Source organism: Lissotriton vulgaris, chromosome 12 (assembly GCF_964263255.1).
Source record: "Lissotriton vulgaris chromosome 12, aLisVul1.2, whole genome shotgun sequence".
In the NCBI taxonomy this organism is placed as follows: Eukaryota; Metazoa; Chordata; class Amphibia; order Caudata; family Salamandridae; genus Lissotriton; species Lissotriton vulgaris.
Window position 1 is genome coordinate 238,841,644 of NC_141700.1, and position 27,724 is coordinate 238,869,367.

The 27,724-nt window shown below is 46.4% G+C and overlaps 1 protein-coding gene across 4 annotated transcripts in view; it reads left to right on the forward strand.

Annotated features, from left to right (window-relative positions):
* Positions 1 to 27,724, forward strand: part of RSPRY1 (ring finger and SPRY domain containing 1) — a 300,486-nt gene that overhangs the window by 163,492 nt on the left and 109,270 nt on the right. For all 4 annotated transcript variants that reach the window (XM_086947733.1, XM_086947736.1, XM_086947734.1 and 1 more), the window contains exons 8-9: positions 15,650 to 15,781; positions 21,370 to 21,485. In XM_086947733.1, coding sequence (XP_086803859.1) covers positions 15,650 to 15,781; positions 21,370 to 21,485 — 248 coding nt within the window. The remainder of the gene's footprint in view (positions 1 to 15,649; positions 15,782 to 21,369; positions 21,486 to 27,724) is intronic.

A 27,724-nucleotide genomic window follows, 5' to 3' on the forward strand; every position in this document is an offset into this window, starting at 1 on the left:
ATTTAACCATCCAGCAGGCCATCTTGCCGATTGTTTTGGCATTATAAACGGCCAATGCAGGCACTCCAATAATAGAAAAAGCTAAACCCAGGTACTCTGATCTAGAATAGAGATGAACAGAGGAATCACAATCTTCATGCAATGACATCGAATCACGTACAATACGGGAATGTGAAGTAGGATGTGAGGAAAACATTAGCAAACTTAATCTAGTGATGGCACATGGGCCACCAGAAATATTGGCAGGAATATAGGGCCAAGATGAATTCCCACAGGAAAAGAGCCATCCAGCTGGCAATAGCATTGAACGATAATGGCTAGTAGCTACTAATAAACGTTTACATGTCATATTATTTTTAACTGAAAGACATGAATTAGGAAGTCTCTTGGAACATAACAAACGTTGATGAGTTGAAAAAGTAGTAGCGGCTTGGAGCTTCAGCCGTAAGCACTCAGTAATAGCTTTAGGGTCACAAGTCATAATGAAACAAAGGTCTCCAGGAGTAATATTAAAAGTAGTGATTCGGGAATGAATAGGGACATCGAGGTCTGGAAGAGTAGTACATGAGGGACAAAATTCATGTGCCGCGAAATCACCCAGAATAACATTAGGTCGGGCATTAGATATATTAAAAATATGGCGAAGAGTTTCGGTGGATGCAGGGACAGCAACCAAACAGGTCGCTAAAATGTCAGTGACAGATTTCATGGGGGTAAGGCAAAAATGCGGAGAGTTCGTCACCCGCCTTGCGAGTGTAATCCAGAAGTTTGAAGACTTGTCCCACGCGGACCGCGGGGCTCTTATTATTCCATCAACCGGCGTCGGTGGATCCTCTCCTCTCCCGGCGTAGCAAGCCAAAAGGAGTCCAACGCCGACACATCCTGCAGCAGCAATCCAAAGAATGATCTGAAAGAATACAAATACAGGCCTTAATCATTCTCGTAAGTAACATTTATCAGCTGGGACAGCTTCCCAGCCATCTTTCCCTGGCTTCATCACCAAAACGGTGTTGTCATGACCGGTCGCAATAATATCAGCCTGTTCAGGAGGATTTTTAGGCGATCCCCGCTACGCCCGAAGCAGACGTTCGCCTCCACGCTACTTCTACTCCAGAATCGAAAGGAATATGTAAAGCTGCATTAATTACAACTGCACGCTCGAACTTCTTCTTGTCATTTTGAAGAGAAGTTATAAGAATACAGGCTATCTACAACGGAATCAGACGTATTTGTATGTATGGCCATCATATACATAGCAAGTAATTATCAGCTTTTGACCCCCTATCAGTGACGGTCACCAATTGTCCATAAGCCCGTCATCAGATATCACTGGCATCTAAGGCTTCGAGACCTAATTAACATACATTTAGAGTGTGGAGGCGATACTTTTTAAAGCTCTCAATTGGATTTTTATCCAAGAAAAACAGACTGAAATATCCATTAGAAGCATATCACAAGAACTGACAAGTCTACAAAATAGTAATCAACATTACAGAATTAGTTTGGATACACACGTGTTCCGGTTTAGAATAGTAGATGAAACCAGTCTAACATCAAAATCATCACTTAGTTTTGAAGTTTTTCCTTACTTGTGATAGTTGTTATATTGTCTTGAGAAAGGCGCTGGCCGCCGAAACGCGTCGACAAACAACTCACTCTTCTATGTTCAAGAATTTTTATGTTATGATTGATGTAAATTCAACTTTTTATGAAATGTATTTTTTAGCGATTGTTTATGTGACTGTAATAAACTTATGTTTTTAATTGGAATCTGTTCATTCTCAGTGTTGGTCCTTTCGTATTGTGTGCTCAAATTCAGAATTACTGCCTAGGTAGTTTTCTCCATGGATTTTTAGGCGATTGCACCCATATTTTAGCTCCAGGAAGATCAGACGATCCGAAGCCTTTTTGTCCTCGAACAGTTAGCAACGTTGGGGCAGGGCCTTTTTTGATCTCACCACTGAAGACAGGCATAATCAATAATTGAGCAACACGGTCAGACTTTTTGATGAACAAATCCGTCTCACTGCTATTAAGCAGGAGAACCTTAATCTCTCCCTGGTAATCACTGTCAATTACTCCTCCGAGTACTTGTACACCTTTCAGGGCCAGGCCAGATCTAGGGGCAATTAATCCAAAACTACCGGCAGGTATACAGACACCAATGCCAGTTTCAACAATTATTCGATCTTTTCCTGGAAATTTTGCATCATTTAAAGCATGCAGGTCGAGGCCTGCGGAACCTGGGGTTGCTCTACATGGAGCCAAAGCACCGGGGGTAATTTCCCAATACATTACAGTATTTGATATAGAATTTGGTTTCGCGTCAACATGTGGAGGAAACAAACGCATCAAAGGAGATTCAGCATGTAACAAAGGACGATTATTTAAAATTAACAAAGCTTGAAGTAGGACATCTCTCCACTGGCTGTACCGGTCATCAGTCAACTTACGCAACTGTTCTTTCAACAAGCCATTCATTCTCTCAATCAGTCCTGAAGCTTGTGGGTAATATGGAATATGAAACACCCAATCAATATTATTTTCCGTACAGAATTCCTGCACCAATCTTCCACGAAAGTGGGATGCATTATCTGATTGAATCTGGAATGGGACACCATAGTACAGAATAATTAGCTCTAGGGTTTTAATTGTATTCACTTGGGTAGCATTCTTGCAAGGGAAAGCGACCAAAAGGCCACTATAAGTATCAACCACTGTGCAAATATATTGACAATTTCTGCTCATGGGGAGCGGACCAATGTAATCAATCTGCCAAATTTGGGCGGGCAATTTACCTCGATGTAAGTGGCCTCGAACAATCTGAGGCACCTATTTTTTCCTAGAGTGCTGGCAAATGGGACAATGTAGAATGACATCTTTTATCAAAGAAAAGGGAATATGAATTCCTCTATCGGCAGCCCACCTGCTAGTGGCTTTCTCTCCAAAATGTCCTGCTTTCTGATGGGCCCACTTCGCCAATCCCGCCAAATCAGAATCCTGCATGTCAACCACTGCCTCAGAAATTTTAGACTGTTCATCTGCAATATTATGAAAAAATTTGTCAAGGGAGTCAATTGGAGTATGAGCATCCACGTGAAAGATTGTTACAGTACTCTGCGGGAGCAATTCCCAAATTTCTTGCCACAGCTCTTTGCCCCATAACTCTTTTGAATGCAATTCCCAATTATGAGAATGCCATGTTGGCAACCACACCGCTAGTCCATTTGCAGTGGACCAGGAATCAGTGAAAATATGACATGTACCAGGTAATTCCTGTTTCAAAACTTGGTAAACTGCATAGAGTTCAGCATATTGACTACTCTTACCGTCTCCAGTGGTGCTCAACAATTTCTGTGTAATCGGATTATAAGAGACAGCTTTCCAATGTCTTTTGTCACCAATGAACTTCGCAGAACCATCCGTAAACCACACATGTTTTCTATCCTCCGCGGACAGATCATCAAATGATTTACCCCACTTCACAGGAGACTCCTGCACTACGGGAACCGAACACTCACTTTCAGCCTCATTGGAGGGCGCCTGCGCCACTCGCTCATGTAAAACCGCCACACCTTTCGGACCCACACGTGCCCTGTCCTGAATGTACTATTTCCATTTAATCACACTAGCCTCCTGAGCATGTCCAATTCGATGGGACTTTGGCGAACTCAAAACCCACTGCATAATGGGAATTTCAGGCCTTAAGATCACAGCATGGCCTAGGGTCAATTGCTCGGTATCCACCAGAGCCCAATAGCAAGCAAGCAGCTGTTTTTCAAAAGGTGAGTAACGCTCACCAGCCTCAGGTAACTTTTTGGTCCAAAAACCTAATGGCACTTTTTGTCTGCCCTGCTTTTGCCACAAACTCCAATTGGCATACAGGCCTTCCACGGACACATTCAAATCCACATCACCTTCACTCACGGGCCACAAATCCAAAGCATACTGAATAGCTTCTTTAGCCAAATTAAACGCAGTCTGTTGAGGTTCACCCCATTCAAACGCATTCTTTTTACGAGTGACTCGATACAATGGAGCCAAAATCTGACTCAAATGGGGAATATGCTGACGCCAAAATCCAAACAAACCAATAAAGCATTGAGCTTCTTTCCTGTTTATGGGAACAGCAAAATCAAGTATTTTTCGTTTAACCTGTGGAATCACCTCTCTGTGACCCTCATGCCAATTAATTCCCAAAAATTTCACAGCTTGGGATGGAGTTTGTAATTTGTCAGGATTGATTTCCCAGCCTTTCGCTCGCAAACAGTCAATGATTTGATCTAAATGGGACTGCACCTGGTCTTGCGTTTCACCTTGAATCAAAATGTCGTCAATATAATGACAAATCTGAACTTGTGGATTCGTGGGTACTTCAGACAAATGTTCCGCCACCAGCCGGTGACAGATTGTAGGACTATGTACATAGCCTTGAGGAAGACTCCGGAACGTCATTTGACGTCCATTCCATGTGAAACTGAATTGTTCCTGACATTCGGGGGCAATCGGAATTGAAAAGAACGCATTAGCAATATCAATAGAAGCATACCACGTACCAGGATGCTTTTGAATTCTCTGAATCAGTGTGACAATGTCAGGCACAGCAACAGTCAATTTAGGTGTATTTTTATTTAATTCTCGATAATCAACAGTCATGCGCCAAGAGTTGTCACTTTTGCGCACGGGCCAAACGGGATTATTCCAAGCAGATGTGACCGGAGTAATGACTCCTGCGTCAACCAAATCCTGAATCGTAGCGGTAATTTCTTCATGACCACCTGGGATGCGATATTGCTTTTGAGAAATCACTTTCGTTGCTAAAGGTATTTTAATAGGTGGCATGCGTAAACGGCCAACCCGTAAGGGTCTGGTCGAAATGTACTGTTGTGTACCAAATTGATAGTACCCATCATCCAAATGCAAAGTCATACCTTTCAAAATGTCAATTCCAATAATGTATTCCAAAAGTGGCACAACCAACACAGAGTATTCTCTACGAGGAATTCTACCAATTTTAATTTCGAGTGCAGTTTGAACCGCGGGTGTCTCTTTACCACCCAGACCAGTAATCGTAAAAGATTGTCCATGAAATTTTCTCGACTTACCATGAATTAAAGTGGCCTCCGCCCCAGTATCAACCAACGCTCGGGCCCTTTGGATATTACGATGTTTCCAAAAAATCTCAATATCTACATAGGGTCTGTAATCTCTGTGGGCCCACTTGCGTACCGGAGCTTGACCTATTTCCTAGTCATTTTTCCTGCGTTCTGTCAACCAAGACAAATCAGGGTAAATGTTCTCAGTTTTCTTTGGTATTAGAATGTCTTGTTCATATCCGTCTCCAGTACGAAACGGATTAGTGTCAGGTTCATAAAGTTGTGAGTTACGGTCAGAGAGTCTGTTACGATCCTCCCTCCTTCTTACGTCAGGGGAATAACTCCTCGCATCTCGTCGTCTGCTAGAAACACGATCATCTCTTCCCCTCTCGCGATCATCCTCTCTCCCCCTCCCATCATTACGACGAGGGGATCCATCACGTTCATAGCGCCGATCATCACGGCGATCAGAATTCACACGTCGTCTCTCATCACCACTGTCATCCGAACCACGATCATACTCATTCTTTCGCACACGACGGGCACCCTCCTTTCGATCCAAACCACGCTTACGAAACATGTCCCATAAGCGATTATTAGGCTCGCCATCAATGTCTTCCCTTTTGACACCATCAGCAATGAGAGCAAGAAACATGTCACGTCTAGAGAACTTATAGTCACCACCAGTACGACCCTCAGGTCGAGATTGTCTTTCAGGTTTAAACAATTCACCAAGTTGACGAACAGACTCAAGCACAACAGACAAAGGATTGCCAGTTTGGTTAATCAATAATGTCATCATGACCTGCTTGTAAGCAACAGGAGAAGAACGGATAATGCGATTACGCACAGAAGATGTTAAAAGACCATCCAATAACTTGTCAGCAGTACTAAGGAAGATAGACGTTTTCATGACTTCCTCTTTTAAACGTTGCGACGCATCGCGCAGAGTCTACCACGGTTTCTCATCAGTAGGCCAATCAGATTCAGTTGGATATTTATGATTACAGCCGTCAGACGCAAGCTGGAGCAAAGAAATTTGACCAGCACCATTGTAATTCCGAAAATGATCCTGAATCGTAGAATCAGAACTCAAAGAGCAAAATCGTAAGCAATCAACAGCATCGAGCATAATACCGGCAGCGCCAAGCTCATAAAGGCGCACCATCCAGGTAAGCAAGGCCTCACCAGGCCGTTGTCGAAATCGTTGCAAAATGTCACTAACCTCCTGCTGAGTAAAGTCTTCAATACAATCAAGAGCTATACCACCCGGATTACCAGGGGCCTGTTGTAATTTACGTCGAAAAATCGGGTGAGCAGAAACTGCGGGAAGAGCTTCCGAGGAAGCCCGCATCTTAGATTTAATAGCACAATCAGGGCAAGCTACGTCATCCACACGGGAAGAACGAGCACGGTCACAATCGGGAGTTGAATCAATACATGAAGCAGATTAACAATCACGTCCGGAGCGAGAAGACTCGCGCTTGTCACCCTCCTCTGCCGAGGAGTCAGAAGTATGAGAATCCCAGATATTACCGTCCCACTCATCGGGGTTCCAATCCATTCCAGCTTTTGCTACAACCATACGCACTTTGCGTGAAGACACACGTCCACGACGATGTTTATACTTATATCGTGCAATACGGACCGCAGCCCTTTCGGCAATGGTCTGATATGTTTCAAGTTTGTCAGCAAGCAGTTTATTTTGACAACGCAATAAAGTATGCGCATTTTGCAGTTCAACACACTGTCCTTCCGTATCTTTAAACTGTTTCTGTAGTTGAACAAACCTCTCATGCATTATTCTGTATGCATTAAGAACAATCCACCCTCTGCGTCCTAAAATAGGAAGCTCATCACCTTTCACTACTGGCGCTTTCTGCAAGCACGACACAACATCGGCAGGCTCCGCCTGCTCCAAGCATGAAGACCAATTTTCACTCAAACCAGTAGAATCGGCCCACTCACGGGCCAAAGCCTCATAAGGAGTACATTCCCAGCCGGGAATCTGAATCGGTAATTTGAAAACCGACGATGATTTTTTCGCAAACATAATGACACACAAAAAAAATTATATACACAATTATAAACAAAAATTTATACGTACAAGCCGAGCGCAAACCAACAAGATTAAAACAACACAATGCACACAGGCTTCGTAAACAGTTCGTGACGCCAGATGTAATGGCTGGATTTTCTGTTTAGATGGGATCAGCCCCCAGGGGCCCCTGTGACCCAGCCAAAACGTACTCACCTTCCCTCCTCAGATCGTATCCACAATGAATAGATATACAGATATATATATATATATATATATATATATAGGTCGCACCTAAGGATGGGGAATGACAATATATGTATGTACGGATTTTCTACAATATCTTATTCACATCAGTTGGTCTCGCGGCCACCCCGACCCAGACCGTTCTACCCTAGGGCAGATCTGACACACAATCCGGTGTGTCTACACATGGGCCTGCAGAACCCAATGCTCCCTTTTCCAAACTGTTCGCAATCCTGCGAAACTACACACTAGTTCAACCTCCTAGTGTTCTCACTTATTCAAGCCACAATCCAGTGGGTATACACACTGGTAATCCCCCCCAGTGCTCTCATTAACGCCGCATATCAACGACGACCACATTCCTATGAACAGTTATCAGGATAATATCTCAGTTACCTACTCGGAATAAAACTACAATAATAACTTTGAATATAGTTCCAGATTGAATAGTGTACTCCCTGCTCTTGGCATCAAAGGTCCACTCACTCCCTCTTTATTCGATCACCATTTACCTGATCGGGATTTCTCATCCGTTCACCTAAACAGCTTTCGACTAGGAATGCAGTTTACCGAGATTGAACATGAACACCAGATACACAGTAATTCTATATGAATTAGGGTATTTATTAACAATAGACACAAATCACATTACTATGCAACATGAATCCTGCAAGAAAAAGGTAAAGATTAGAGTGCACATTCTATTAAAGTTAGACAGAGGTCACCTTATTAGTGGGAAGTCTGGACTCGGCAGTCATCTAGGTTCCCTTCTCGTCTCTGTATCCTGGCTCGCCTTGCAGTCACCCTCAGCCGTCACAAGTACACGTCTGCACCGCTAGGCTCAACCTCGTCTGCTTCCCCTCAGGACACCGGAACCTTGCTGATTATTAGCTACCGTCTCTCTGTATCAGTGCGCTCCTCGCTACTTCTCGTTCAGTCTTTCTCAGAGAGTTTCGGTCTTAAATCTTTCTCCGACTTCAAAGATGGCGACTTGTCCACCATGAAAATGAGTAATGGCAGAAATGCTAACGGCTAGATGCTGCCTACGGACTAACTGACAAACTGACTAACACCTTCGCTAATATAAAAGCCCGTTCCTTCATGGAAATTCACGGCCAGTAACCTGCCGCCCACCAAATTCTTGTACCTCCCCGTACCAAGGACACTTTCCCAGCCGGCCGGCCTGAAGTTGTGTCTTCGGAGTGGAGAAAAATACATTCCTTCGATAAGGGTCAGCCTGAACCGGTTCTCTCCAAGCGAACAACAGCTTGAAACTAAAACATTACACTTCACCTAGAAAGCCTTCTCGAGCTACCAGGCAGAAAGCAAAATGGAGTCTGTCTCGTTTAAGGCCTACGGAGCCCACAATATGCATAGCTCCATGGAAAATAGCCTAGCATGTTAGCAAATGAGCAAATCATGCCTAATACTTATATATTTATCCCCTAACTTAAATTCATAAGCCTTACTCTAAGGAAAATGGTACGAAAATGCCCTAATATATGTAAGACAGGGTCCCTGTCTGTCGGCCTAATCCCTATGCTATGGGGGTGATAGGCTGGAGTCACTCTCCATCATTCTCCTTCTCCAAAGAGCTAGCAAAAAGGCAGCCATAACAGACCCCAACACTCGCTTCCAGCGAAGGTGTTCATGCAGTTGATAGGCATGATGGCCTCCTGCATCTCCATTGTCCCGCACGCGAGACTACATATGCGTCCGCTTCAGGAGTGCCTAGCACGTCAGTGGACTCAGGCTCATGGGCAACTGACAGACCTAGTGTTGGTGAGCGGTCGGGCGTACAACTCTCTGCATTGGTGGAATCCACAAAACCTTTGCAAGGGCCGACCATTCCAAGAGCCTGTCCCACAGATCATCCTGACGACGGACGCCTCTCTCCAGGGATGGGGAGCGCATGTACTCCACTACACGGTGCAGGGACTATGGACACTTCAGCAAAGGAAGATGCACATCAATGTGTTGGAACTGATGGCAATCTTCATGGCCTTAAAGGCGTTCAAAGTACATCTGTGCAACAAGGTCGTGTTGATCCGGACGGACAACATGACGGCCATGTACTACATCCAGAAGCAGGGAGGTACACACTCTCCACAGCTGTCTCATCTGGCTCAGAGCATGTGGAAGTGGGCCTTTCAGAGGAACATCTTCCTCATGGCAGAGCATCTCCCGGGCAAGGACAATCAAATGGCAGATCTGCTCAGCAGGCACAGCCATCAGATGCACGAGTGGGAGATACATCCATCAGTACTCCAACCGTACTTCCAAAAGTGGGGTCATCCAGAGATAGACCTGTTCGCCACAAAGGAGAACGCAAAATGGCAAAGCTTCGCCGCCAGGTTCCCACACCCCCATTCACAGGGCAATGCGATGTGGATGAACTGGTCAGGCAGATTTGCGTACGCTTTTCCCCCAGCACCTCTGATACCGCTGGTGGCACGCAAGCTCAGGCAACACTCGATGACGCTCATCCTGGTTGCTCCAACGTGGGCTCGCCAACCATGGTACACCACGTTTCTAGAACTCTCCGTGGTACCGCATCAAAGGCTTCATCTCACTCCCAGCCTTCTGACGCAGAGCCATGGCGACATTCAGCACCCAGATCCGCAACAGCTCAACCTGGCGATCTGGCTCCTGAAGTCCTAGAGTTTGGCTACCTCAATCTTCCTCCCGATTGCATGGACATCATTCGGGAGGCAAGGAAGCCCACTACTAGAGCTTGTTATGCGGCTAAATGGAAGAGGTTTGTCATCTACTGTGTGGACCACAGCATTGACCCGCTAGATGCTTTTATTCAAAACATCATATGTTACCTCTTTCACCTGTATCGATGTAATCTAGCGTACTCTTCCATCCGCATTCACCTGTCTGCTATGGCAGCGTACCTCCAGAATAGGCAGCACCTGTCACTCTTTAAGGTCCCTGCTATCAAGGCTTTTCTGGAAGGACTCAAAAGGGTCATTCCACCAAGGACTCCACCAGCTCCGGAATGGAACCTCAATGTGGTTCTTACAAGGCTGATGGGTCCTCCCTTTGAGCCACTGCACTCTTGTGAGCTACAGTTTTTAACTTGGAAGGTTGCGTTCTTAGTAGCAATTACATCGCTACGGAGGGTTAGCGAGCTGCAGGCGCTCACCATCCAAGAACCTTTCTTCCAGGTACATGCTAACAGGGTGGTGCTCCGCACTAACCCTAAATTCTTACCCAAAGTGGTCTCACAGTTCCACATAAACCAAACAATTGAATTGCCGGTGTTTTTCCAAAACCCAGAGACGCTGGCGGAGCGTATGCTCCACACTCTTGATGTGAAAAGGGCCTTGATGTACTGTGTGGACAGGACAAAAGATTTCCGCAAAACCAAACAACTTTTTGTTGCTTTTGCCACACAACACAAGGAAAATGCAATCTCCAAAGCGGGGATTGCTAGATGGATAGTAAAGTGCATTCAGATCTGTTACGCTAAAGCTAAGCGCACTCTCACTATCCCACCGAGGGCCTACTCCACTAGGAAGTTGGGGGCCTCTATGGCTTTCCTAGGTAACATTCCCTTAGAAGACATCAGTAGAGCAGCCACATGGTCTACCACACATACTTTCACTAAGCACTACTGTGTAGACGTGCATTCCAAACAGCAGGCAGCTGTTGGTCAGGCTGTTCTAAAAACGCTTTTTCAGACTGCTGCAGCTGGCACGGGCGGCCGCCGTTAATGGAGGGACTGCTATGTATTCTATGCACAGATATGAATTCAGCAGCCCACATGCCTCGAACTGCAAATGCTACTTACCAGTATGCATCTGTTCTTGGCATGTAGGGCTGCTGACATTCATATCGCCCACCCTCCTCCCCGGCGCCTGTAGCAGCTGCAGTATTTATTCATATACACACATGTGCTCATAGCATGGTCATCACTCACTTTCTTCACTCCATCTCTGCCAATGGCTAAAAACAATCTGGGGATGGAGGCGATGCCCATGCGCACTGTAGTCCAGGGGAGGAGCCACCTATCTCGTGATACTTCGAAGACTCTTCCAGGACAACAATGTGCAATCATCCGGACCCAACACTAGGTGGCGGACTATGCACAGATATGAATGTCAGCAGCCCTACATGCCAAGAACAGATGCATACTGGTAAGTAGCATTTGCATTTAGAAGCTTACTGTTTATTGTACAACTTCTAGATTTGTTCCTTTATCCATTTTCAACAAACTTGCCCAAAGTTCAGCATGGGTGCCCGTAACGAAGGGGCATCAGCTGGCGCAATGCTTGTAAGAGGATCACACAGACCGGCGAGGACTCCACCAACGACTCTCACCTGGTAGTTCCCCCCGTGCGATCGAGGGGAGCCACCCCTATGTCTCTCCCTCTCCGTGGGCTGCACAGAATCTGCGTCTACACCCAGTACGAGGGGGTGATCAGCTGCTCCACAGTTCGCTAGGCCCACAGGTTATCCAGGATGCGCATTCATATTGCAGCAATATCTTCTTCACTATGACCCTTTAAAATGCTCTCCAGGCGTGTTTTTAAATGTAAAATGGTGGCCATCAGCGTTTCTCCCAGCCTCGAGGGGCGCCGATGCGGAGCCGTTTCCCTGTTGCAGCACCCACCATATTACACTGCTGTCCCAGGGCCGCGAGGTGCCAGGTCTGTGGTCTTCGAACATCCCCACGGGTCAGGCCTCCGGCAATAACTTTAGCCGCATGTCATGACGCCAGCTGCCGACACTTACTGGAAGCCTAATCGTATTTGAGGACAGAGCTTAGTGCAATGGCAGCGGGGGCCCACCAGAAACACCGCAGACACTTTGGGAAGGGCAGGGTGATTCCACAGTCCTCACCTCTGAAGGATGATATGATGCAGCCCCACAGGCTCGGATCTTTGGCCCTCGCCACGACCTCCGTCCGCACCACGTCGCTCATGGCCACAATTCCGCCATCCTCAATGAGGGAGTCTAGCAGCGCTCCGGGATCGCGAGCCGCCGTTATCAAGTCTCGCCCTGCCAGCGCTTCTCCTGTGCTTTTTGGGGACCCCAGGGGTGCTCAGGACAGGATGCATGAGCAGATTCATGGAGGATTACGGCGGAGCTCAACCCGAGCACGTCCGCCATCTTCGGCTGCGCAGCCTAGTGTCCCTAGTATTACATATCTGCCCCAGTAACAGGGCTTCCAAACACTACACCTCAAAGATGGATAAGCTGTTGATATCGACCTATCGGAAAAAAGACAAGCATTTAGAGGGAGAAAAGCCATGCCTTCAGGGATTTCTTAAAGTGCAGATTCTTCTCAGTGTTTCCTGATCGAAACTGGTAGCAAATTCCACAGCACAGGAGCCTTTGCACTGAAGGAGTGACCTCCAGCTCTGGCTCTTCTGACTCTAGGAACAGTGGCCAAATTAAGATCGACTGAGCGTAGAAGCGTAGACTACACATCAAACCTTTGTAGGCCAAACAGTAAGTTAAGCACACTGCAACTGAATGAGTGAGTCTGTAGGCCTCACTCCAATAACACAGGTTAAAGAGGACCTGTTCATTCCTACTAATCACTACACAGAATGCTACCTCCATGGTGCTCTTGCTGCTTAACTCCTGTTTAAGACATTAGTCTTCCACTATGAGAGAAGCGCTTTGAGCGCTCCTCCAGGTCCAACAAGACGACAGTCCGTGAGACCTGCTTATGTCCTGGCGCTAATGCATGCTCCGTGTTAGTCTGTGACAACAAAAATCAACATTAGAGATCCAAATGTCAGTGCAGTTGGGCTGGGTAGGGGAACATGTCCATTACAATGTGAAGGACTTTTCATCCCAACAAAGCAATTGCTGACTTTGCAGTGGAACATCTGCCTTTTAATGGGCTCAGCAGTGGGGGTGCCTCTCTGATATGATCCGTATGCCAGAAGCGGGGCCTGGGGCCTTCTACATTTAATGAAGGATTTCAACCTGCCTAGCAGCAGGCAGTTCTCCTTTACCCCATCCAGAGCTCAGAGCAGTGACATGCCTCCGATCCTGGCTAGAGAGGCCACATAGACTTTTTGGAGGTCTTCAGTATCTTTCAATGCCTTTTTGCCCTACGTCTGGGGCAGGTCCTGATTGACAACGTTACTACCATGTGATACAGCAACAAATAGTTTGGAATGGAATCATGGGTCCTTTGCCAAGAGGCGTTTAGACCGTGCCTCTTCGACACCTGTCAACCATCTTGTAGGATCCCCGAATGCCAGGGTGGACTAGCTCAGCAGATGTGATCTAATCGAATCCGAGGGGTGTCTGATCCTGGAGGTAGCTCAAGGCATCTTCTCCCAGTGGGGTCTGCCTTGGTTAGATCTTTTTGCTACCACCGAGAACGCTCATTGTCTAGTCTGTTGCACTCTGAAATTTCCGCATGAGGGCTCCTTTGGGGGATTTCTTACGCCTTACATCGAAATCTGGTCTACTTTACTTGTTCCTTCTTCTGCCTCCAACTCACTGAGTTCGGAAGTAGATTAGGAGGCATAAGGCTCAGCTCATCTTGATAGCCACGAATTGGACTCTATAGGTCTGGTACTCTCACCTGCTGAGTCTAAGCATCAATACCTTACCGCGCGGAGATTGAAGAGGACCGGCTGAGCTGGATGTGGTTCAGCCCCTGCCATTAATCCACAAAATCCATATATTCTGGCTGCTGCATAACGTTTGCAGCCCGGTGCAACAACTGTCTGGTTGATCCAGTTCAAGTGACTTTTTCAATGTACTTCTGTTTGTCTTGTCTCTGATACAAGGTTTGCAGCAGGTTGTTAGCCCTCTCTGTCTTATCTGCCCTTTCTTTTCAAATCACTGGTTGTGATGTGTTTCTTGAAGGGTCTTATGTGCATGTTTCCTCCTATGTCCTTTATTATGCATGCATTTGAACCCATGCACAGGTATTCTTTGAGGTTGTTGACATGGTCTTCTTTAGTGCAATAATTTCTTTGTATCACATTAAGGGAAGTGCAGATACTGTCAGTACAACCTCCCTATTCCACCTGCTTCCCAGACACGTTGGTACTGTGAATTTTGCCATCCATTCTCCCGAGAGTGGTATCACCCAACCATGTGTCTCCGACAAATCGCGCTTCCTTCTCTTCAAAACAAATCTCTGAGGCGAATGAAAAGCTGTATGAGTTGGAGCCCAAGAAAAGGTTTAGTTTTTACATATATGTATATGAGCAGCACATGATGCATGACCAACTCTTTTAGTTTTGAAAGTGCAAAGATGAGAAGAGCATTCCAGAAATAGGCCCTTTTAACAGAGATTGTCCTCTGCATGAACATGTGCTGTTTCTTGTAGCACGAAGGAGCTTCATAGAGGCCTTTTGACCCATTTCACAATCGTTAAAGCCACTACTATCCATTTAGCTTTAGATGTTTCCATGCTGGATATCTGTCAGGCTGCAAGTTGGGCATCAGTCCACACCGTCACCAGACTCTATTGTATTGGCTCTTGGTTCCACAGGGAGGATCGTTGTGCCTAAGCGGTCTGCAGGAGTTCCTGGTACAAAGTCCACTCTTCAAACTCTCTGCCTTTTGACAGCTACTTATTTTGTACCCAAAAGTTGAGAAATCTATTGTTAGAAGTATCCATCAGAAGAACAAGTTAATTATCTGTGGTAACACTCTTTCTGATCGATCCTCTGACCGCAGATTTCTCACATCCCTCTCCTACCCCATGCTGTGGAGTGGACTTCTAGATGTTAACAGGGTGCCATGTTAGATTCTCCATAGTTATCAAATCTGTTACTGATGCTCTGTGCTTGGTTGTAAGCCGACATCAATTTGCAAAGGTGGCTTTTGTCACTTCCAGAGGTGGGACAAAGCAGCTGTGGAGTCCGATGGAACTGCATATATGTGCATGGTAGTAACTGCTAAAATGTTTCCAAACCAGACTGTGCCTGGGGGAAATAAAAAATGTGAGGTTCAATAAAGTACCCTCCAGACAAAGCATTGACGAAGATCGGCAACTCATTCTTGGAGGAAGATGTCCACAATACATTCCTATTTATGTGTTGAGTAAATTTAAAAACGTGTTCATTTGTAATTTTATTATTTAATTTTTAAGTAGTAGGAGTGCTATGTAGAATAATATGCATGACCATTTTCAACTGCGTTATTGTAGGTAAATTCTTTTGGACTGACAGATTTCTTAATTTTAATTTCCTGATATGTTTTTATGAAGAACGGTGAGTGGAAAGTGATAAATACCTTGTGTATTATATGTTTAATACCTACTGTTTCCTTTTATCAGGTGAAAATAAATTAACGATTTCTGAGTCCTCTATAAGTGATCAGCTGCTCAGATTGGAGACCTGGATGAATAACTCTGACTACTTAAAACGTCAAGTTGGATTCTGTGCCCAATGGAGTTTAGACAATCTCTGTAAGATTTCATTTCTTTCGTTTTATTATCTTACCTAAATTTGCCTCCGGTTTTGTGAATATTCCAAATTTGCAAATACAGTTCTAAAGATCAGTTGTGAGATTTTGTTTTTTTTTCTCCAGAAAATGTACCTACCAGTTAGCTCTGTCAAGTCAAACTCTTAAATTCTCTCACTTAAGGTCTGTTTAATTGGGGTGTTTAGATACCATTAGGTGTTTCCTCTTTCAAACTGTGCTGTCTTTCAACACATCAATTTGGGGGATAAAATTGATTAAATGAGAAGACAATTGCGTCTGAACCTAAAGACTAAACATCTCAAAAATATTACAACCAGTTTTTTGTTTTTTCCTTCAGTGGCGCCTCTGAAAAACTTCCCATCTCCCCTCCACTGTCATTATAGTGGCAAATGTTGCAATAGCCCTAAGACAAGTTTTAGTCCAGTTTTTTTAGTCTCTGTCTCTCTACTGCTAGCGCTGGGAGGCCTCTTTGCTGAGGCAGCTGCATGCCTTATAAACTTAGTTAACATAACATTGTCTGCATTGGAATAGTTTGACTGGGTAGTACAATACACCTTTTAAATGGATTGCCCTCAGATCCCTGTACTACTGCAACAGCTGCAAAAATGATGGCAACACCTCAGTCCACCACCCAGCATCTGAGGGCTGCTACTAAAATATTCAAGTCTGTTGAAGTACTGTCTATTATGCGAGTTTCACTCTTCCTTGTCCTATATTGAAGATGTGAGCTGGTCCTTATATTCACCTGCAAAAACAACTAGCATTGGCATAGCCAATAGGTCTCGCCTTTGCGACATTATAAGTGTTTAGCCATGCAACAGTTGATGTTGCACCAAGGATATTGTGCTGCATGATTAAATACTTATAAGGTCCCAAAGGCTAGACATATTGGCTATGCCAATGCTTGTTCCTTGCTGTGCCTGCTGAAATGATAGAGGTACCTCATCCGGTCCACATGCAACCCCACAGTGTTTTGAAAGTTCTGCCTATCTCCTGCCCCAATACTGCAGCAGCCTGCTCCCTTCCTCCCCGGGCAATACATCGCAGGGGCCAAATGGCTTGGGAAGTAAGCAACATTTTACCTGCCCTCCTGCCATGTGTGTTGGGGGTTATAGATGAACAGATGTGTAGGTGAGCACTGCGTCACTGTCTTTAAAGGTTCGGACCAGCTTGTGACTGTCCTTGATTGGCGGCTGCGGCGGCGACACTCAGTTCAGACTACAAACTGCACTGAGCCCATGAATCTGTAAAAAAAAAAAGAGGATCAGCGCCTGCCTATCAGCGAGACGCCAATTTCAATGCATCAGCACTTAAACAAGCAATTTAACAAGGCACTGCTAGAGACCACTTCACCGGACCTGCAGCATTTCCCAGTTGGTAAGTGAGGATATGCCTATCGGTCAGAGCTATGAACTTCAGAACTAGTGAACCAGGCTCAAATCTCTGCGTCGACGCTAAACATCCTTTGACTCTGGGCAAATCATTTAATCTCCCCTTGCCTAAAATTTTAAAAAAAGAATGCATACTTGTGTAGTATAACTAACTGGTGCTCATATCAAGCACTCCGATACATTTAAGTCCGCTTCATGCTATATAAAAGTGCAAAAAAAAGTGCCCAGTCAAGAAGGGTCAAACACTGCCAGAGAGTGAGGCCTGTTTGGAGCGGTTTAATGTGGTATGTGCAAGAAAGGTTTCATGTAGGGGTTCGAATTTAATGATCAGTATAGTTCTGGTAAGGTGAATGTAGCCAAACCTGGTCTGGAAATGTTATACCCGAGACAGCAGTGTGGTCTGTCTGTGGTACAGCAAGTAGGTGCCCTGGAGTGCACGTAAAAATATAGCTTGTGACCGATCAGTAGGTTATTGTCCTAGATTTAAGGTGTTTTGCGTAATTGCAGTATCTTTTTAAAGGTTCTCATCGCTCAAGGGGGGGGAGAAAGGCAATGCAAACTAAGGTGGGAGGGGGCGGGAAGAAAGTGAGCACAGACAATGGGAGGGGGCATGAAGAAAGGCAACACAAACTGAGGTGAAATAGGGGCAGTAATCCATAGTGCTTGGTCCGGAAAAACTACATAAAGAATGTATTACTACCCAACGGAACCCTTTTTAAAAAAAAAATTATATCGATCTCAGAATAAGGTTTAGGAAAATAACTGTGATTTCCTAAACCTATGCCTTCTCGTTTCCCTGCAGCTCTCTGATGTTATCACCCCTGATAGCAAGGCGCTTTACACCGTGATTCCAGAAATATATGCATGTGGCTGTTGTCTCAATTCAGGGTTATTTTACACAAGAAAAGGAAGGGGGGGGGGGTAATTTCACAGTTTTATTTCACAAGTGTTATGCCAATAAGATGCGTCTAGCACCTCCTTGTCCCTTTATCATGTAAGGAGTCTAAGCATTGGAGGTGTTGGTGGTGCAGACGAGGTGAGGTAGTCAAGTACCCACGAACGGCCTGGTATTGTGAAGTCCAGTGCGTCACGGCGTGACGACTAGGTGTTAATGTCCCAGCAGATGGCAGTGTTGCTACACAGGAGGAAGACCCCAAAGAGCAAGTAATTAAACAGGCCTTCCTATTTGCCTCTGTTTCTTAGCTGCCAAGGTTTCCGATTGCAATGTGTGATATTTTCATAATTCCAGTGTAGTTAAGAGTGACATTTCAACGCAGGTGAGTGACACTATCTTGCGGGCAAAAATCAAGCAATGAAAATGGGAGGCACATATAAATATCAGAGATTCTACCCATTAATGCTCTGCTGGTTTTGCTGCAGAGGAGACTGGCCTCAGAGGACAACAATCCGCTCTCTGAGTCAGGCCGGCTGCCTGGGACCGAAATTATGTTTGGGGTGGGGCGCAGTCAGCACTTTGGTAATTGCGACTCAGGGGAAAAAACATTCTGCCAACACCACTTAAGTTTAGAGGCTGGGACAGCCTAGGGCAGCTCGGTAAAAAAACAAACTGCCCGTTTCAGTCTGGTCTGCACTTCATGAAGCGCATTGCCATGAAGCGGAGAGGTTGTGAGAGAGAGTGGGAGCAGGAGGTGAGCCTGCAAGTTGTGCGTGCGCTCGCTTTGGAGAGTTGTCTTCGCTTTTCAAGCACTCGTGCTTGTGGTGCGCCGCTGCTCGCTCCTGCAAGGTTGATGCCGCCTCAAGCACGAGTGCAGTGCTTGAAAAGTGAAGACCGATGGCTAAAGGTCCTCCTAGAGCAGCGCATGCGCGCTGCCTAGGCGAGACCTAAAAAGCTAAGTGGTGCCAGTGAGGCTACACCCTGTCCTCTAAATAAAAATGCCTGGGCCCGTCTCCTTCCTCTCGACTTCTCAGTGGTTATGCACCCAGTTTCTTCCCTTCACTACTGTACACCTTTACCCATACACTACAATTGGAAGTCCATTTAAGCAGCACAGAATAAAATAAAAGAGAACATATGTCAATAACACCTTTAGTGTTTTTAAAGAAATATTAAATTTCTGCTTGGAAAGTAGAACTGGTCCAGTGCTGTGTTAATGAACTTTGGCATAATTGATCACCTATTGATAATTCCGACGTTCCAATGCTGAATTGAAAACCTCTGGCTGGGAGTAGGGTTGTTGTAGTTTTGGCCAATGCCACAGTGTTTGCTGCTTGAGTTAATTTCAAGATGAAAGCTTTGAAATGAACATCCATCTAAGCTAGTAACAGAGGCTTAATGAAAAGCCATGAAATCTACCAATGCTTTCGCCAATGGATGATAACTCCTTTGTATCGAAAGGAAGGTAGGATCCAGATGAAGGACCTAATTAAAGTAATTGACTGCAATTCTTCAGTTACATTTGTTATCAGTAACCTTGTTTGCTAATTTGCCATACTGTCTCATTTTGCATTGGGCCAACTGAATGCGTCAGATGTCTGTGGGTGTCTGATATTTGTGAACACATTCGCCCAAGTAAAAAAAAAAATGGGAGAAACATTCAGAGTAACATGTTGTAAAGCAAAACATTACTTAGGTCATCTACGCACACTTAATATATTTTTCTCATTTTTATTTCTTTAATTGCTGTAATTTTAATTTAATTTTAAGACTTTTTGATACTGGTGACCTCAGGAGTGCTGTTACTGATGTCATGCTGGAAAAAGTCTTGATAACATGTTGTCGAAATTGCGTTTCACGTTACCAACTGTGGCTACAAATAGCCATTGCTGAAGGCAAAAAGCAGTGCTGCATCTATAATGCTGACATCTCTTCCAACAGTTAGATGTCTTTATGTGTTGAGGTACAGTCCAACACCAGTTCTTATAGCTCATACACAACCGCTAAACTTATGTACTTCCTGGCCAAAAGCTGCATCTATCTATCTGTCTATCTATCTGTCTATCTATCTGTCTATCTATCTGTCTATCTATCTATCTATCTATCTATCTATCTATCTATCTATCTCCTTTAGTTCAGATTTTAGTCTAAAACATAGTGCAAAATGCCCTTGCTTTTGATAAATATCAGTGAGGCACGAACAGTAGCATAAGTGTCCACAATTACAATCTCATTTTCCTGCAGTTCACTTCCAAAGTCATGATGTTATCTGTAGTGTGTCAGAGGAAAACAAAAAAAGTCAGTTGCACTGACACTGTACGATAAAACCCACCCACTACCTTGACACAGTGGTGTAATGAAAAATGATGGGAGCCCCCCAGCAGAATGGGGCGAGTTGCCCCCAAAACTTGCACAGCTCAGATATCCATACATTTAGAGTGATTTGGGGCCCCCTGAAGGGTGGTTGTCCCTCTGACACATGGGGCATGCATTTCACCACTGTTGCCAGTGTCATAGTCTTGACCGTAGTAATGGCCAAGCCTTAAGAGACTCAGAGCATCTGACTTCGTGCTACGGGATAAAATGGTGAAAGTGTTAGAAACAATTCCACAGGAAAAATGTATCTCTGTAAGCAATTAGTGATTTTCGAATCCATTTTTCAAGGCATAGAAAGTACTACAATTGCTGCAAGTCTAACCTCTTACCAATGGAGAATGTGACCAGGCATCCTCATTTTACTTGATCTTTTCAGCAGCATTCTATGCCTTTGACCGCAAGCTTCTACTCTTTGCTTTCACGAGTCTCTGGTCATCTCATCTACATTCTCAGTGTTTTACTGTTATTTTGAAACCCACATTTTAACCACTGGGTGGCAAAACCTGCAAGAAACTAACCACTCGGTGGCTATCATTCTTTATAACCATAATTTCAAGGTGCCATAAAACTAACCGACTTGTGCTTGGTGGTATTCGCAATATTTGCCTGCTTTTTTAATTTATTTTCCTCTGTTGTCTGTTCATACCATTTCATAATAATGAAAAGTCAAGTAAATGATTGAGACTTGATTCGCCGTTTTTTTCTTGTATGAGTAAGCATGTCTCACTCCTAGAAATTCAGGACTAAGCATACTTTACTCAAACCATGCCATAACCCCCAGTTGATGTTTTATGTCATGTATTAATACTTTGTATTAAAATGCAAGTGATACAATATTACTATATGTAGAAGAAATGAAGAAGGTGGTTTTTCTGCATATTCTAATTTTCTCAATTTTGTTGTCCTTAGTTTTAAAAGAAGGAAGGCAGTTCACATACGAGAAAGTAGATGTTTCTAATATCAATGCCATGCTGAACAGCAATGATGTTAGCGAGTATCTCAAAATCTCACCACATGGACTGGAGGTAAAAAATAATAATTAGTTCTTTAAGACAAGATGTCAGCTGCAAATAGTTTCTTCTTTTAGTGTGCACTCTATGTTTAATGTTTGTGACTTCTCTGTTTAAATCAGTGGCACTAATAATATAAATTTGGTTTTATTGTCAACATTTTCATTATAATAAACCAAATTCAACCATGGATTTTTTGGTGCCTGTTACAAACTTTGGTAGTGGTGTATTCTGCGGTGTGTGTGTGGTATGATGTCACTATAGCCCCACATCCAATATTTAGCCTTTAAGCGCAGTAATCATGAGTGCTGCAGTAGTGATTGATTAAAATGAAGGTTTTCTCCACGGTATGATACTTATGAGCAGTCTATACTTTTAACTAGGTGAAGGATCTCTGAGCAATATTTATTATGATAAACATCTCTCAGGAAAAAACAAAACTTGCATATGCTGAGCAGCATGTATACTGTCGAAAAGCATTGCTCCATCTGCCTGGCCTTCACAAACCTCTCCTATGCCTTCAACTGTGTGTGGTTAGATTTAAATTAGGGAAGATCCTGACCAATCAGCTTCAGTTAGGTTTGGCCGATCAGGTGAGTAGACGGACAGTTTAAAGATAGAGAGAGGAGTGCTCCAGGGTTGTGTCCTGGCTCCCCTGTTTCTTTTATACATCAATGACTGTAGCATAGCCCTGCCTAACAAAGTTTCAGATGCCCCCTCAATTGGTAGGAAAAAGATCCCCGTTTTATTATATGCAGATGATGCTGTTTTACTCCCCAGAACCCCCAATGGCTTTAACATTTTATTTCAAAAATGTGTTTCTTTGATGAGGACACTTGGTTTGACTCCTCCTCCTCCTTTCTGCTCCTCCTCCTCCTTTCTGCTCCTCCTCCTCCTTTCTGCTCCTCCTCCTCCTTTCTGCTCCTACTCCTTTTCTTCTGCTCCTCCTCCTTTTCTTCTGCTCCTCCTCCTTTTCTTCTGCTCCTCCTCCTTTTCTTCTGCTCTTCCGTTTCTTCTGCTCCTCCGTTTCTTCTGCTCCTCCGTTTCTTCTCTTCTCCTCCTCCTTTTCTCCTCCTCCTCCCCCTCCTCCTTTTCTTCTCCTCCTCCTCCTTTTCTTCTTCTCCTCCTCCTCCTCCTCCTTTTCTTCTCCTCTTCTATTCCTCATCCCCCTCTTCTTCTCCTCCTCCTCCTATTCTCCTCCTTTTCTTTTGCTCCTCCTCCTCATTTTCTTCCTTTCTCCTCCTCTCCTCCTCCTCTCCCTCTCCTCCTCCACTTCTCCTCCTCCACTTCTCCTCCTCCTCCTCTTTTTCTCTTCTTCCTTCTCTCCTCCTCTTCCTCCTTTTCTTCTGCTCCTCTTCCTCCTCCTCCTTTTCTTCTCCTCCTTTTCTCCTTCTCCTCCTCTTCCTTTTCATCTCCTCCTTTTCTCCTTCTCCTTTTCTTCTCCTTCTCCTCCTTTTTTTCTCCTTCTCCTCCTCCTCCTCCTTTTTCTTCTCCTCTCCTCCTCCTCCTCCTTTTTCTTCTCCTCCTCCTCCATCATAAGATGCAGGCATATATGTTTTTTACAAGGACACCTTGTCTACCAGATCCAAAATGTTCATACTTTGGTGTAGTTATACATGCAAGGGGTAATTTGGGACCCTGTATTGCAAAAGTTCACCAGAAATCTTGAAATTCGGTGGGGTATCTATTTTTTTATCTGCCTAACCGCATTGGGAAACAACCTGTAGCCCCTCTTTTGGAGGATAAAATGCCTCCCAATGCTTACGTACGGCTTGGGGTTTTGTGGTTACTCTAATAGTACTCTCTTCCAGGGTGAGCAGAATAGGGTGTTTAGGCGATTCATGGGTGTTCATCTGCATGCTCTACCTATATTATGCACCTGGAACTTGGGGCAGAATATATTGATGATATTATTAGGCTGGCCCCCTCCTCTTGTGGTGGTCAGTCTGGGTGAACCTACATGCCTGGCTAAACCAGAGATCATCAATGACTGTTTCTCGTGCAAGAGATGTCTTAGAATTCCTTTGGTTAAAAACATTGTCTGAATTGACGAATTTGGGAAGGACATCCTTTTTTTTCTAACCCAGCTGCTATAACTAAAACGGACTTGGCCTGATTGAAAACCACATTTGAGTGAAGGATGAGTGGTCTTGTGGAGGAACTTGAACTCTGAAAACCTACTTAAAATGGAGCCGGGCCTCATAGTCTTCACGTCCAACTGCATGCCATTATCTAGGCCACAGGTAAACATTCTGAGCAGGCTAACTAAAATGGAGAATGTTGCTAAAATGGAACCTGTCATGTGTTTAAGAACCTAAAACTAAAAGCAGCCTAAAAGCAAGTGATTAAAATAGGTAAAATTAAAGAATTATGAAGGGAAACAGTTCTAAGATTTACGACATTCCTTGATTAATTTCTAAACTAATTAGCCACTACATTATTGCTGAATGTATTTTCGATTGATCTTGCTTATCAGACATACTCATTAGACAATTACAGAATAAAATCACAGGCCAGAAATGTGATGAAATAGTAATTCATCACTTGTTATATGTTAAATAACCCATGTCTTCAAACTGAAATGAAAAAGGGGTCGCAGCGCTGGAAGACATGATTCTTAAAACAGTTTCTGATAATGGCCTTTATGATGCAGGTGAAGAAATAGGTCTTCTATTTTTTTTTTTTTGTAAATATCTTTTTATTGCAGCAAAGACAGATAAGCATACAGTACAGTTTATGCCATTCCCCTTGATGCTCAGTGTGAGCTCCGCTCCCACACCCCTGTATCACACAGCCATTCAGCTCGCACCCCGGAGGTCGAGCGGCAATGTCGCAGGTACATAAGAAACTGCGCTGGAGCATTCTGTGCATGGCTACAGCCACCAAGCGGATGGGAAACGGCAGCGCTGCTTTTCGGACCTAACACTCCCTCTCCCCTGTCCCAAGTCCAGTTTAAGCCAAGAGTTTCTGTACAACCTCCTTGAACATACCCCCCTCCCCTTCCCCTTAACCCCCTCAACTTTTCCTACCCCGCCTCCCCTGTCTAGGATTCCCCCCCCCCCCAACTCTTCCTGCCCCTGCCCAGACCCCCCACCCCCCCAGGCGTGCCAGAGTATCACCTAACTGAGCTCTCAACCTCGCCACCAAGATCAGATCCGAAGCATGGCACCAGGATTCATCTGCAATCATCCTTAAATCATCTCGATGGAACGCAAGGGCAGTGTAATAGCAGAGCGGGTCTATGCCGCCCCCCCGTCAGGCGGGCGTCCCTCTGGAGCCGGGCTATGCACCGGGGATTCCTCCTCCTCCACGTCCAGGAGCGTGAGATCTAGGACTAGCCCCTCCCACGCCCTGGCTCTCTCCAGTGCCATGTCATTGTCTATCCTGAGCGCAGCTCGCAGGCGAAGCTCACCCTCACATCTAGCCCATTTAAGCAGTTCAGCCTTCCAGCGCTCTACCACGGGGCCCCGGGACGCCTTCCACAGGGACGTAATGGCCCGCTTCGCCAGGAGAAGCCCCAAGTCCAGGAACTTGCTAGTGACTTTATTCTTTGATGTGTGTGGGAACCAGTGTAGTATGCAATGTGCCATGGTGAGTTGCAGGTCCCTCTCCGTCACCTCCCTCAGAACCTCCACCACCTCCTCCCAAAAGGGCCCCAGCTCAGGACAGGACCAGAACATGTGTCGAAGTCTGCGGGATCCGCCGGGCAGCGCGGACAGGACGCTGGGTGTGCCGGGAAGTACTTATGTAATTTATCAGGGGTCAGATACGCCCTATGTAGGACATAAAAGTGCACCAGCTGGAACCTTGCGTTGCGCGTGCCGTTCCGGGCCCCCTCTAGTATACCATTCCAGGCCTCCTCGGGGATCTCAGTCGCCAAGTCGGCCTCCCATTTTGTCTTCAAGGTCAGCAGCGGAGCGGTGGATTCCGAGACCATGCGTCGAGTCAGGCACGTGACCGCTTTGACCGTCCCTGCCATCATCACGACGTACTGACAGCCCAGGGACAATGGTGGCTCTGAAATGCCCGCCCCCCAGTGTTTGCGGATCGCCGCCGTTAAAGCCGCATGAAGGAGGAAGTCCCCACCCGCCAGCTCGAAGCGGTCCTGCAGGAGGTCGAAGGGCAACATCACCCCGTTTTCGTACAGATCACCCATGGATGACAGCCCCTGCTGGTCCCAGCCGTCCAGCCCGCGCCACGAGCCTCCGTGCGGAAGCGCCCCGCAGAGTCTAAGTGGGATCTCTGGTGCGTATGGAACCGTAACACCGCATCTCCGGCGATATCTGTTCCAGCATTTCCGGGCCGTCGCAAACTCCTGAGTGAGGTGGAAATCCCCCATCGGAAGTCCCAGGACAATCCGGGACAACACCTGAACCGGACCCGCCGGTTCTCCCGCTCCGTCCTCCCCTCTCCTGGCCCGCGCCACCCATTGTGTCAGCCATTGCAGCTGCGCCGCCAAGTAGTAGAGCTCGTAGTCCGGCACCGCTAGACCTCCGTCCGCCCTTGGGCGGAGAAGCGTGGCATGGGCCACCCTGCGCCTGCCCGCCCCCCACAGGAAGCCGATGACCATCGATCGCAGCCGCCGAAAGTAGCTCGCCGGGATCCAGATCGGGAGGGTCCCGAAGAAGTAAAGCAGCCGCGGGAGGGTTACCATCTTGAGCAACGCCACCCTGCCCATGAGTGACAATGGGAGCGTGCCCCAAAAGTCGAAATTCCCTCTAGTGTGCCTTATCGCCGTGCCGATATTTCCCTCTAGGATATCGGCTCTGTCATGGAAGATCGAGGTGCCAAGGTATCGCAGGCTCCTCTCTTCCCAGGTCACTCCCTCTGTAGTTTGCGGGCATGCACTCCGTGGGCGGGCCGGGAATAGGTGGGACTTCTCCCAGTTCACTCGGAGGCCCGAGATTCTACCCAGCGATTGCAGGAGGGCCTTAGCTCCACGCAGGGAGTCCGCCGAGTCCGCCAGGAACATCAGCAGATCATCTGCGTATAGTGCGATGTGGTGTTCTTGGCCATAGACGTCCAGGCCCCGATACGCCTGCCCCAGCCGGGCCCGCGCCGCAAGTGGCTCGACGGCCAAGGCAAACAGCAGGGGGGAAAGAGGGCAACCCTGACGGGTGCCCCTGCCCACTCCGCACATCTCAGAGATAACCCTCCCCGTCCTGACCCTCGCCGTCGCGTTCGTATAGAGCAGCCTCGTCCAATCTACGAAGCCTTCGCCAAGGCCCAGGCTCGCAAAACATGGAAGAGATACGGCCATTCCAGGCTGTCGAAGGCCTTCTCCATGTCGACAGCAAACACCACTGCCTCGTCGCCGTCATAAGTGTCGGCCTCTAGTATGTGCAGGAGTCGCCGCACGTTAAGCGCGGTATTGCGGGCCGGGATGAAACCCGATTGGTCCGCATGTACCAGCATGGCCATGTGAGGGAGCAAACGCGTCGCCAAGATCTTGCTCAGAATCTTATAGTCCAGGTTGAGCATGGACAGTGGGCGATACGCTGATCTGTCCCATGGCTGCTTACCCGGCTTCAGTAGGGGGACTATCAGCGCCTCTCTCGTGGTCGCAGGGAGGCAGCCCAGACGCCTTGACTCGCTGTATACCCACGTCAGCCGGGGCGCTAGGAGATCCGCGTAGGTGAGGTAGAATTCCGTCGGGAATCCATCGGTGCCCGGCGTCTTATTTCTTGCCATGCTCTTGATGGCAACCCGCACCTCCCTCTCCTCGATCTTGTCCCCAAGTCGCTTTGCGATCCCCTCCTCCAGCACCGGTAGGTCAAGACCCTCCAGAAAGGCCCAAAACTCCTCCGCCGACGGGAGGATCCTGCTGCGGTAGAGCTCTGTGTAGTAGTCATAAAACAATGCGTTAATTCCCTGTTGATCAAACCTCGCCGCCCCCGCCTGGTCTCTGAGCTCAAGAATGACCGAGCTTCGGCGGGACGGGTTGGCCAGCCAGGCCAGGAGAGCCCCCGATTTGTCGCGTTCCGAGTGCGCTCGCGTGAGGTAGGCCTTGTAGTCAAAGCATCGGAGACGCTCCACTGTCGCCGCCACCGCCTCTCGCGCCCCTAGCAGGGCCTCGTGAGTGTCCGGCCGCTCAGGTCTCGCCCTCTCTAGCCTCCGTAGGGTCTCGTCCTCTTTCTCAATGTCTTCCAGTAGCGTTCTCCGCACTCCCGAAGCCGTTGCGATGCACTGGCCCTGAAGTACCGATTTGAAGGCGTCCCATTCCGTCGCGGCTGACCCCGCCGTGCCCGCGTTCT